The following is a 13,071-nucleotide window of genomic DNA, read 5'->3' on the forward strand; positions in this document are numbered from 1 at the left end:
TTCAAGATATTTTTATAAGAGAAAACGACAAAAGTAACTCCATGTGTTTCAGGGTAAGTTGAACTTGAAATTATGAGATGAAATTATGATTTGGAATCATGTTCTAGGAGCAATATGAATTTTTTAAGTTGTAATTTTTTTTATAGACATAAAAATTTCAATAAGTTGTGAAAATTATTAAAATATTCTCAATTCTTATACAATATTACCAACTAAGCAAGTTATAATTCATACTACTAGAAGGTCTTTCTAAAAAGTATAATATCAATTGATCATATTTTAGTTTAATAAAAAAGAAAATTTTACATGAATAGTAATGTAACTACTCTTTAATATAATTCTCTCACATGGTAGACATAAATAAAGGTTGATAAATGGTTGGTGGGAGTAATTGTTAAAAATATCTACCAACTTATGGGTCTTTTTTTACAAAATATAAACTTAAGGATCAAGTTTTATATTTTAAAATTTTGAAATCATGGCTTGAAACCCCAAATCATGCCATTTTGGATGATTTGGGATTTCAAATCACGATTTAAGAGATGAAACGCATGTCCAAACACTGATTTCATCTCCTGATTCCAAATCGCATATCCAAACGCCTACTAAGTATGCACTAAACAGTTTTGGTCCATTAAGTATGCTGTGAGTTAACAAAAATGGTCTCATATGTTTGAGGGTAGGTTAAAGAACCAAAACTGTTAAGTGGAACTGTTTTGAACCTATCCTCAAACATAAAAGACCATTTTTATTAACTTGCGGCAAATTCAAAGCATCAAAACTATTTAGTGCATACTTATTATTTTGAACCTACCCTCAGATATAAGGGATCATTTATGTCGTTTCTAGTGATAAATAAACTACTATCTTGCCCTCACATGAAGCTCGATTCTACAAAAATGTCCTTGGACGACATGTTTTTGGTATGAAGAAAAAAAATTTATTTGAAAAAAAATAGTTTACTCGCTTATTTCCAGTGTTTGCTAAGTAAGCGGAAATATATTATCTCAAGATATTAAAAAAATATTACAAAAAAAAATAGGACCAACAGGCTATGTATATGTAATAACTAATGATAAATAGAAACTTAACCTAATTTATTTAGTCATTTGAACAACCCAACTATAATTTTTTAAAATGTAACCTTTTATTTATGATAACTAGCAAAATCATATGTTATATTTTAACTATTATTTTGAACTATTTTATATATAAATTTTAATAATTTTGCTGTACAGCGATTTATGAATGCGTTAAAATCTCTCCATGTTTTCGAGTTCTCATTTCAATATTTCAAGTTTCAAGATGGTGTTTGCTAAAACTGTGTATGCGCTGTGGGTGGAAAGGAACTTGAGAGTTTTTGAGAAAAGGTTTAGGAATGTTTGGTAGGTGGCTTATATTTCAAAGGTTCGAGCACCTGCTGGAGTAAAACAAATGCTCCAGAGTTATGTTTTCTGATTATGCTGGTGTAGCTATTATATAGGTCTTCCACTTATAGGTTTTTCTGTTTAAGATAGAAGGTTGTGTTAGGTTTTGCTATGGTCTTGTAAGGTTGCTCTAGTGATTAATGGAATCAGTTAGTTACCCCAAAAAGAAAATACTATGTTTATAAAAAAAATACAATTAATATTTGGAGAAGTTTACTATTTCTTCTATGATCATGACATTAGTTGAATAGAGGATCTAAATACAAATCGGCCCAAGGAGCCGAAATGATTTCAAGAGTAAAGCCAATTGAAGTGGAAATTTATGATTTTATTTAAATCATGTTTGAGAAATGACTTGTGCATTTATTGTTGAAGATTTATAAAGTTTTGAAATGAATTTGACACTCGGCTTTTAAGTTCAAATGTTGAAATTGCGATTTGATATAAAGTATTATATTTTAATATCACATGATATTTGCATTGGTTTCCTAAGAAAGTCTTGTCCTAGCTTTAAGTGAAAGAGAGTCAATGATACTTATTGATTACTGTAACGATATTGTACTCAATCATCTTTTGGCTTCTTCTATTTTTCATATTTGAGATTACTGTGGCACATAACGCAACCAGTGCTAGGGTGGAGCTCTTCCTAAGACATATATCGAGGCACCACTTTTATTTTATGGTAGCTAATATGTTCCTTCTTCTCTTCTATATTGGGAATTGTCCGAAGAATTTAATTCTATTTCGTTGTATAGAGGCTCAGTAAATAGTTGTGTTGGGTTGCACTAATGGGTTTGTGCATGACATACATGGAAAGATATTTATTTTATTTTTGATTTCATCGTTCTTATGAAATGATTCATGTATGGTTTTTGAAGTTTAAACGTTTCATGATTGATTTGAAAATTTATAAAATTTTTAGATGGTTTCCTAAGTTAATTTGGTTTCCATGCATATGATCGGGATACATCATACGAGTTTGATTAGCTCGTATCGAGTAGTGCATCGGGTTCCCATCACTTGGCTCTATGACGTGACATAACAACATTCTAACAACAACCACCTATTGAAATATTCATGAATTCTATAAATCAAATGCCTAAATAATTATTCAATACACCTATAAATGTAAGAGGAAAAATAATACCGTATAAGTCAAATTAATAAACATCGTATACCAGGATATCACATTATTTTTAATGACTAAATATGATAAATGAAACCTAAAAATTATAAAAAAGAATTGTATCTATTTTTTTATGAAATGCATTTTTTGTTTTCATATAACAAGTACCTCTCCCTCCCAATTTATATGTCACGATTTGACTTGGCACGAAATTTAAGAAAGAAAAAAAGACTTTTGAATTTGTAGTCCAAAATAAGCTTTAGATATTTGTGTGGCTGTAAATCATCTCATAAAGTTAAATTATTTTAAATATAGAAATATGACTTTTTTTTAGGATAAACTAAAAGATAAAGTGTGCCACATAAATTGGGACAGAAAGAGTGTGTGTGTATATGTATATATTTGAATGGTGTTGTGGATGAATTAGTGCAAGCACTAAATAAGGATGTGACGATAATAAGCAATCAAATATTTTATGAGTCTGCATCAGTTTTTTTTTTTTTTTAATATTTCGCGAGGCATCTATTCATGAACTTCTGTTTGTAAAATACAATTTAACTGTATAATTATACTTGTGCAACCAAAATATAATCTTATAATTACACTATAATTAAGTTATGATAAATAAATACATCATCATAATACAATGTATTTACTAACCTAGTATTTACACCAATTCAATTACCATGCGACTTTCCAAACAGATAACAACAATAACAACAACATACTCAGTGTAATTTCACATGTGATATATGGGGAGGATAGAGAGACTTTTTCCGATCAACCCTTAACTCAATAGAAAGAATTTCCAAACAGACCTTAATCTAATTTAATTCATGTTTTTTTTTTAATTGGTTAAGTCAATCTATCCTTTTTTTTTTTTTTTTTTTCTCTCTTCCCATTTTATTTATCATATTTTTTACCAAAATAGGCCTCTTATTACTATAGTTCTCTATAGGCTCGTTACAACTTTAACACTCTACTGCTCTCTCTTTGGATCTTGCAGATCTGAGCAGTATACACCCAATACTTTATACTTGTCAACCCACACCCAATTTTTACCTTTCAAGATTCACTTTTGATCCAACATTTTCTGTATTCGATCTGGTAAATATCATATGTTAATTCTTTAATTTCTCTTTTATGTGTGATGATTTATCTTTTTGGGTCATCTTGTATCTATGTTTTGCTTATTGGGTTGACATCAAAATTTAATTTTTTTTGTCCTAGTTGTGTTATTTGTTTGATTTATCTATCCGGGTCGGGTTGTATTTGTGTTTTGCTTATTGGGTTGATATAAAAATTTGAATTTTTTTGTCATAGTTGTGTTATTTGTTTGATTTAACTATTTGGGTCATGTTGTATCTATGTTTTGCTTATTGGGTTAATATCAAGATTTAGGAATTTGATGGTTTAGGTCTAAATGTCTCGTTTTTATGCTATTTTGATTGATTTTTTCGTCCTAGTTGTGTTATTTGTTTGATTTATCTATCCGGGCCGGGTTGTATTTGTGATTTGTTGACATCAAGCTTTAGGAATTTGATGGTTTAGGGCTATTTTGAATGTTGCACTTGGTTGAATGTTGAGTTAGTTAACTAGGATCGATTCACAATACAATTTGGATGTGATCATACCAGCACTAACGCACCGGATCACATCAGAACTCTGAATCAACCTAGACGACTAGAGGACTTGAATGTTGACACAAAAATTTGTCCTTGAATCTAATTGTTGAAATGGTACTTGAAATGAAATGTTATAAGTTTAGGAATTTGATAATTTAGGGCTCAATGTCTCGTTCGGTTATGTGTTTAACTGATTTTCGTCCTAGTTGTGTTATTTGCTTGATTTATCTATCCGGGTCATCTTGTATTTGTGTTTTGTTTATTGGGTATATATCAAGCTTTAGGAATTTGATAGTTTAGGGTTATTTTGAATGTTGTACTTGGTTGAATATTGAGTTATTTACCTAGAGGACCAGGGATCGATTCGCAATACAATTTGGATGCGATCATACCAGCACTAACGCACTGGATCCCATCAGAACTCCGAATCAACCTAGACGACTAGAGGATACAAAAAAGTTTGTCCTTGAATCTAATTATTGAAATGGTACTTGAAAGGAAATGTTATAAGTTTAGGAATTTGATAATTTAGGGCTCAATGTCTCGTTCCGTTATGTGTTTAACTGATTTTCGTCCTAGTTGTGTTATTTGCTTGATTTATCTAGCCGGGTCGTGTTGTATCTGTGTTTGCTTATTGGGTAAATATCAAGCTTTAGGAATTTGATAGTTTAGGGCTATTTTGAATGTTGTACTTGGTTGAATGTTGAGTTACTTACCTAGAGAACTAGGGATCGATTCACAATACAATTTGGATGCGATCATACCAGCACTAACGCACCGGATCCCATCAGAACTCCGAATCAACCTAGACGACTAGAGGACTTGAATGTTGACACAAAAATTTGTCTTTGAATCTAATTATTGAAATGGTGATTGAAAGGAAATGCTATAAGTTTAGGGATTTGATAATTTAGGGCTCAATGTCTCGTTCAGTTATGTGTTTAACTGATTTTCGTCCTAGTTGTGTTATCTATCCGGGTCGTGTTGTATTTGTGATTTGCTTATTGGGTATATATCAAGCTTTAGGAATTTGATGGTTTGGGGCTATTTTGAATGTTGTACTTGGTTGAATGTTGAGCTATTTACCCAGAGGACTAGGGATCGATTCACAATGCAATTTGGATGTGATCAGACCAGCACTAACGCATCGGATCCCATCAGAACTCTTAATCAACCTAGACGATTAGAGGACTTGAATGTTGACGCAAAAAATTTGTCCTTGAATCTAATTGTTGAAATGGTACTCGAAAGGAAATGTTATAAGTTTAGGAATTTGATAATTTAGGGCTCAATGTCTCGTTCAGTTATGTGTTTAACTGATTTTCGTCCTAGTTGTGTTATTTGCTCGATTTCTCTATATGGGGTCATCTTGTATATGTGCTTTGATTATTGGGTTAATATCAAACTTTAGGAATTTGATGGCTTAGGGCTCAATGTCTCGTTCAATTATGCTATCTTGATCAACAACTGATTGTTGTGTTCTTTGCTCAATTTCTCTATCTAGGTCATCTTGTATCTGCGATTTTCTTATTGGGTTGACATCAAACTTTAGGAATTGGTTTACGTCTAGTTGTCTCGTTTTTATGCTATTTTGATCATTTTTTTCGTCCTAGTTGTGTTCTTTGCTCGATTTCTCTATCTGGGTCAGCTTGTATCTGTGCTTTGCTTATTGGGTTGACATCAAACTTTAGGAATTTGATGGTTGAGGGGTAAATGTCTCTTTCAGTTATGCTAGTTTGATCATGCACCCGATTATCGTCCTAGTTGTGTTATTTGCTCGATTTATCTTTCTGGGTCGTCTTGTATCTGTGATTTACTTTTGGGTTGACATCAAACTTTCAATTTTCATCATTGTTGTGTTTTTTGCTCGAGTTTCTTTATCCGGTTCATCTTGTATCTGTCTTTGCTTATTGGGTTGACGTCGAACTTTAGGAATTTGTTGGTTTAGGTTGTGTTCAGTTATGCTACTTCGATGAATTTATGGATCTAAATTAGGTGGCTGAATCAGAAGAGTAGTGTGTTTTTTCATGATCTTTTCAACTTGCATGTAGTAATTCGTGGACCATTTCTATCCTTGTTTAAGGGTAATTCTTTTATTCAGTATCACATTTTTGTTGTGTTAGGGTCTTTCGGAAACAACCTCCCTACCTTCCAAGGTGGGGGTAAGGTCTGCGTACACTTAATCCTCCCCAGACCCCACACTGTGGGATTCAACTGGGTATGTTGTTGTTGTTGTTTCCACTCCCATAATGTAATTTAGTGTTGATCAGGCTCTTAATAAAATTGAATCTGGTATTAGGGTGTCAGTTCTTCGATCGTCGAAGAATCAGACGAGCATTGTTAAGAGTTTAATTATCTTGCATTTCATTTCGTGCTTTTTCTCCCGGTCTTTCAGAGAGTTTTGTGATTTTTGTTCTCCTTGTAAAATAGATGCATTCACAGATTTGATGTAGCATTCGCTGTAGTAATTTAACTGGCCCTACAGAAGAAAAACTAGGACTCCTTTTCTTGATTCTTATGACTTTATTCCTTCTTTTGTAACTAAAGGTATTGTCAGGTCGAAATTTATGAATAGACACATTAATTTCAGGTAAGGTAGCTAGAATAAAATGGAGAAGTCCTGCTCACTGCTGGTACATTTTGACAAGGGTACACCAGCTCTCGCCAATGAGATCAAAGAAGCACTTGAAGGAAATGATGTCCCCGCCAAGATTGATGCTATGAAGAACGCCATAATGCTTTTATTGAATGGAGAAACCCTACCTCAGCTCTTTATTACTATTATTAGATATGTCTTGCCTTCGGAGGATCACACAATTCAAAAGCTGCTGCTTTTGTATTTGGAGATCATTGATAAGACAGATTCTAAGGGGCGTGTGCTGCCTGAGATGATCCTAATCTGCCAGAACTTGAGGAATAATTTGCAGCATCCCAATGAGTACCTTCGTGGAGCTACTTTGAGATTTCTTTGCAGGCTGAATGAGGTTGATATAATTGAACCTCTAATTCCATCTATTATGAACAACTTAGAGCACCGACATCCATATGTGAGGAGGAACGCAATTCTTGCTGTGATGTCTGTTTACAAGCTCCCACATGGTGAGCAGCTCCTGATAGATGCACCAGAGAAGATTGAGAATCTCCTAACCACTGAGCAGGATCTATCAGCTAAGAGGAATGCGTTTCTGATGCTCTTCCAATGTGCTCAGGAGCGTGCTATCAATTATCTCTTCACTCATGTTGATAGAGTCTCTGAATGGGGCGAGCTACTTCAGATGGTTGTATTGGATTTGATTCGAAAAGTTTGCAGGACAAACAAAGCGGAGAAAGGGAAGTATATCAAGATTATTATATCATTGCTGACTGCCCCTTCTGCTGCTGTTACATATGAATGTGCTTCAACTCTTGTTTCTTTATCTTCTGCCCCAAGTGCTATAAGAGCTGCAGCCAACACCTACTGTCAACTTCTTCAATCTCAGAGTGACAACAATGTTAAGCTTATTGTGCTTGATCGACTGAATGAATTGAAATCTTCGCATAAAGATGTCATGGTTGATATGATAATGGATGTCCTTAGAGCACTTTCCAGCCCGAACCTTGATATCCGGAGAAAAACACTCGACATTGTGCTTGAACTAATCACTCCCAGGAATATCAATGAGGTTGTTCTCTCACTGAAGAAAGACGTTATGAAAACTCAAAGTGGTGAGCTTGAGAAAAATGGTGAGTACCGCCAAATGCTCATCCAAGCCATTCATTCATGTGCCATAAAGTTTCCAGAAGTGGCAAGCACTGTGGTCCATCTATTGATGGACTTCTTGGGAGACAGCAACGTTGCTTCTGCAATGGATGTGGTCGTTTTTGTCCGGGAGATTATCGAAACAAACCCAAAATTGAGGGTTTCCATTGTGACAAGGCTACTAGACACTTTCTACCAAATTCGAGCAGCACGTGTTTGTTCCTGTGCCCTTTGGATCATTGGAGAGTATTGTCTATCTCTTTCTGAAGTTGAGAGTGGCATTGCAACTATCAAGCCGTGCCTTGGAGACCTACCATTTTACTCGGTTTCTGAGGAAAGTGAAGATACTGATTCTTCAAAAAAGACTCCTCAGCAAGCAAACTCCATTACTACTGTGTCATCTAGAAGACCAGCTGTACTTGCTGATGGGACATATGCTACTCAAAGTGCTGCATCTGAAACTGCTTTCTCTCCTCCAACGGTTGTTCAAGGATCTTTAACCACTGGAAACCTGAGATCTCTTCTTCTAACTGGTGATTTCTTCCTGGGAGCAGTTGTTGCCTGTACACTGACTAAGCTCATTCTGAGGCTGGAAGAAGTTCAACCATCAAAAATTGAAGTGAACAAAGCAACAACAAATGCATTACTGATCATGGTCTCAATGCTACAGCTTGGGCAGTCATATGTTCTTCCTCAGCCAATGGACAATGATTCTCATGACAGAATAGTTCTTTGCATAAGATTGCTCTGTAATACGGGTGACGAGGTTAGGAAGATCTGGTTAAGCTCTTGCCGCGAGAGTTTTGTTAATATGCTTTCTGAGAAACAACTACGAGAGACTGAGGAGATCAAAGCAAAGGCACAAATTTCTCACTCCCAGCCAGATGATCTCATTGATTTCTACCATTTGAAGAGTAGAAGAGTAAGATACTTTTACCTGAAACATTATGTCTTATGTGTTTGGAGTCCAGATGAGATGCTTTTATCTGGTTTTGGCTTATACTTCACTTGCTATCTTACTGAAAATATTATTTATCCATATAATACTCCATCCGTTTCAATTTGTTTGTCTAACTTTCCTTTTTAGTCTGTTTCAAAAAGAGTGTCACTTTCTATATTTAGTGACTCTCTCCATGTGCTAACTAAATATATGTATTCTAGGGCATGAGCCAGCTGGAGTTGGAAGATGAAGTCCAGGATGATTTGAAACGTGCCACTGGAGAATTTGTCAAGGACGATAATGATGCGAATAAGCTAAGCCGGGTTCTGCAGCTTACAGGGTTTAGTGATCCTGTTTACGCTGAAGCATACGTGACAGTTCATCATTATGACATCGTCCTAGATGTAACCGTAATAAATCGAACCAAAGAGACACTTCAGAATTTATGTTTGGAACTGGCAACAATGGGTGATCTTAAGCTCGTTGAGCGTCCACAGAATTATACTTTAGCTCCTGAGTCAAGCAAGCAGATAAAAGCTAATATCAAGGTGTCTTCTACTGAGACCGGAGTAATTTTCGGTAACATTGTCTATGAGGCTTCAAATGTGCTCGAGCGGACTGTTGTTGTGCTCAATGATATCCATATTGACATCATGGATTATATCTCTCCTGCCGTGTGCAGTGATGCTGCTTTTAGAACTATGTGGGCTGAATTTGAGTGGGAAAACAAGGTGGAATGCCATTCTTTTAGTACTCCCTCTGTTTTAATTTGTTTGTCTTACTTTTCCTTTTTGGTCTCTTTAAAAAAGAATGCCTCTTTCCTAATTTGACAGCTCTTTAATTTTCAAATCCTACATGGCATGTTTAAGTCACAAGATTAAAGGGCATTTTGATACATTATACATGTCTTTAGTTCTAGACCACAAGATTCAAAAGTCTTCTTTACTTTCTTAAACTTTGTGGCTAGTCAAATTAAGACAAACAAATTGAAACAGAGGAATATTTCACAATTATTTCATGGTTCTTTTTTTGTTTTTTTGTTTGGCTGCTGCTTATTTCTAAGCCTTTTGATGTCATAAAATATCCGTTCCTTTGAGTTAGAGAAATTGAGACAAAATCGTTCTCTTTTGTTTTGATGAACGAAATACCTTGATTTCTGGTTTCTTTTTGGGTGCCTTCAAAATTTGGGCTACGAGTGGGTTTACCAAAATTCTTTTAGGAAATTAGTAGTCTGAAGATGATAAATTTCTAGCAAATATGTTTCTTTAATGTGTTCTTGACTCTTGATCTTTTAATGGACTTGTTAGATGAAATAACTACTCCCCCCGTTCCAATTTATGTGACACTCTTTCCTTTTTTGTCAATCCCAAAAAGAATGATACCTTTTTATGTCTAGTAACAATTCAACTTTAAACTTTCCATTTTAACCTTAATGAAATGATTTATGACCACACAAATATCTCTGACTTATTTTGGACCACAAGTTTTAAAAGTCTTCATTTCATTCTTAAACTCCGTGCCCAGTCAAACACCCTCACATAAATTGGGACAGAGGGAGTACATCATTTGATGCTACTGGACTCTCATGTGGACTGTTCTGTGTCCTAATGTCAAAAATGATGTAGCAACAGACATGAATTATAATTTTATGCACTGATGAATAGCTCAAGCTAATATTGTACATTGCAGGTTGCTGTCAACACTGTCATTCAAGATGAAAAAGAATTTCTTGACCATATTATCAAATCAACCAACATGAAATGCCTGACTGCACCGTAAGCTCTCTCGTTACTCGCTAACTATGGAAATTGAATCTCTGATTTTGTTCTTATTGATATTAATACAATCAAGATTCTAGAGTATGGTGCGTGTGACAATGCTGCAAATCGTTGGAACCAGTCAAAGTTTTTTTTACTTTAATAGAATATTTATAACTTCCATCATCTGCAGGAATCATATTTGTGCTAACCAAGAAATGAGATCTTTTTTTTTTTTCTTCTTTTTTTTTTTTTCCCCAAATTGGATTTGCACCACTATTCTTCTAATTGAGGAGAAATAGGTGGTTTCTTTTTCTATCATCTCGAGATCAGTTTCTTTATTGTAACATTTTTTCATCTACTCTTGTTGAACGTACTTTTATTGCACAAAATTAAGAAGATAGACATATTGATATTTCAGGTTCGCAATCACTTTAAGCTAAGTTACTCAGACTCTCCTAAAATGTCGTCGGGTGCGTGTCGAATCCTTCAAAAGTAGTGTATTTTTGGAGACTTTTGGAGGATCCGACACGGGTGCAGCAACACTTTTGAAGAGTCCAAGTAACTTAGACTTTAAGGCCTGTTTCGCCAAGTTTCCAAAATTTGCTATTTTGAAAAGGGCTTTTTGTCAGAAGTGCTTTTCGTAAAGGTACTTTGGAGAGTAGCCGTTTGTGCTTAGCTAATTAATTTGAAAAGCACTTTTGCCAATATTATAGCAGTACGTTGTGCTTGACCAATGTTCCAAAAGTGCTTTTGGGGAAAATCACTTTTTTTAGCTTTTGAAAAACATCTTCTGCTACTACTCAAAAGCACTTACTTTTTTCTGAAAAGCTCGGTCAAACGCCTCAGTTTTCTAAATTAAACACTTTTTGAAAAAAAAAATAAGCACTTCTGGCTTTGCAGAAGCTTGGCCAAATTTGTAGCGAGATGTACTGATAAGTTGCTTGTAGGAGTTACCTGTTACTTGATTTATCAAGAGAAATACTTGTTTGCTGCTCAAGTCATTTAAGTCGTGTCTCCTTGTGATGCATGGCTGCTGATCACAGTGTTGTTGTTTCCTGTATTTGCTTTCATACATAATTCCAGATCTGCTCTGGAAGATGAATGCGGGTTCCTTGCTGCTAACCTGTATGCAAAGAGTGTGTTTGGAGAGGATGCTTTGGTGAATTTGAGCATCGAAAAGCAGCAATCAGATGGTAAGCTGAGCGGTTATATTAGGATAAGAAGCAAAACACAAGGAATTGCTCTTAGCCTGGGAGACAAGATAACACTCAAGCAGAAGGGAGGCAGTTGATCTTGTCAAGTTGATATTGCTGTCTCCTCGACAATGCTGGTATCCTATTTCCTGTCTTTAAAGAGATTTTACAAGTTATTTGTTTTTGCTTCATACGTTCCGTTGATAATATAGGCGGGCTTTTTCCCCTGCAGTTTCTGGAAATCACAAAACAGGCACAAAATACCTAATATATTAGAAGTGTGTTTTAGATATTACTCCCTGTGGGCATTAATCAGAATTGTTAATTGTATCAGTCTCAGTCGAAGTATTGGCTAACCTTTGTTGAACTAGTTTTTTTGCCTAGGAAAACATCACATTATTGTTAATTATTCACAGAATTGGAGATCTTGTAAAAGCTGTCTAGAACATATTATTGCTTCGGTCCCAAATTAAGTGTTGTTTAAGGTTTTAGCATGCCCGTTAAGAAAACCATTTAATAGCAATAATGATAAGCGCTATTTGACTAATTACCCTTTCTCTCTTCTCAAATCACCTTTATCCATGCTTAGACTTTTTAGATAATTTATTTGAGCAAGGCTAGATCTGGAAAATGAACAATTAACGGCTTAACACCTTCTTGGTTTTCTAAACCAGTACTTATTTTTTGAACCAAATTGGTTTGGCTAAAACGGCACTTATTTTGGACCAGGTGATGTATTATTTAATAACATAAGTGCTATTTAAGGTTTCGACACTTATTTTGGATTGCTTCTTTGAGACCTCTCATAAGTTTTTCCTGTTTGCAGGTTATTATACATGAATCTGAGACTCCTTCACATCTCCCATTTGTAGCTTGGAGGAGTGCTGGGGTTATTGAGAAAACCTGTAGAAATTGTATTACTGCACTTATTTTTAGGTTCGGATACGAGAAATTCAGGCATTTTACTCTTTGAGGACTATCTTTTTTGTAGAGAAGTTGGAAGAGAGTGCTGCTTTATCTTTCTGTTGTAAGTTAAATGAATTTGGTCTTAAGTCACTCTTTTGCCTGTTACTTTCTGTAACCCCCTATTCTTGATTTCCATTGTTTGTAAACAAAGGTCAACTCAGTTTCCAGTGTCATATTATATATTGGAATTTTCGTTAATTTCCCCAGCAGACTATCCCTTCCTCTTGTTTTACTCCACGTTTGTACAAGCTGTGCTCGGGTTCCAAGGGTAATCTGTCACTTTTATTTGGATTTT

General features: G+C 34.9%; 1 protein-coding gene across 1 annotated transcript; it reads left to right on the forward strand.

Moving 5' to 3' along the window:
- The first annotated feature begins 3,493 nt into the window (after positions 1–3,493).
- LOC132625914 (coatomer subunit beta-1-like) lies at positions 3,494–12,974 on the forward strand. The gene is made up of 6 exons (XM_060340549.1): positions 3,494–3,660; positions 6,769–8,839; positions 9,079–9,588; positions 10,547–10,632; positions 11,701–11,947; positions 12,637–12,974. The coding sequence occupies exons 2-5, from the start codon at positions 6,788–6,790 to the stop codon at positions 11,906–11,908; spliced, it is 2,856 nt and encodes a 951-aa protein (XP_060196532.1). The 5' UTR covers positions 3,494–3,660; positions 6,769–6,787; the 3' UTR covers positions 11,909–11,947; positions 12,637–12,974.
- The last annotated feature ends 97 nt before the right edge of the window (positions 12,975–13,071 follow it).

This window comes from Lycium barbarum, chromosome 2 (assembly GCF_019175385.1).
Source record: "Lycium barbarum isolate Lr01 chromosome 2, ASM1917538v2, whole genome shotgun sequence".
In the NCBI taxonomy this organism is placed as follows: domain Eukaryota; kingdom Viridiplantae; phylum Streptophyta; class Magnoliopsida; order Solanales; family Solanaceae; genus Lycium; species Lycium barbarum.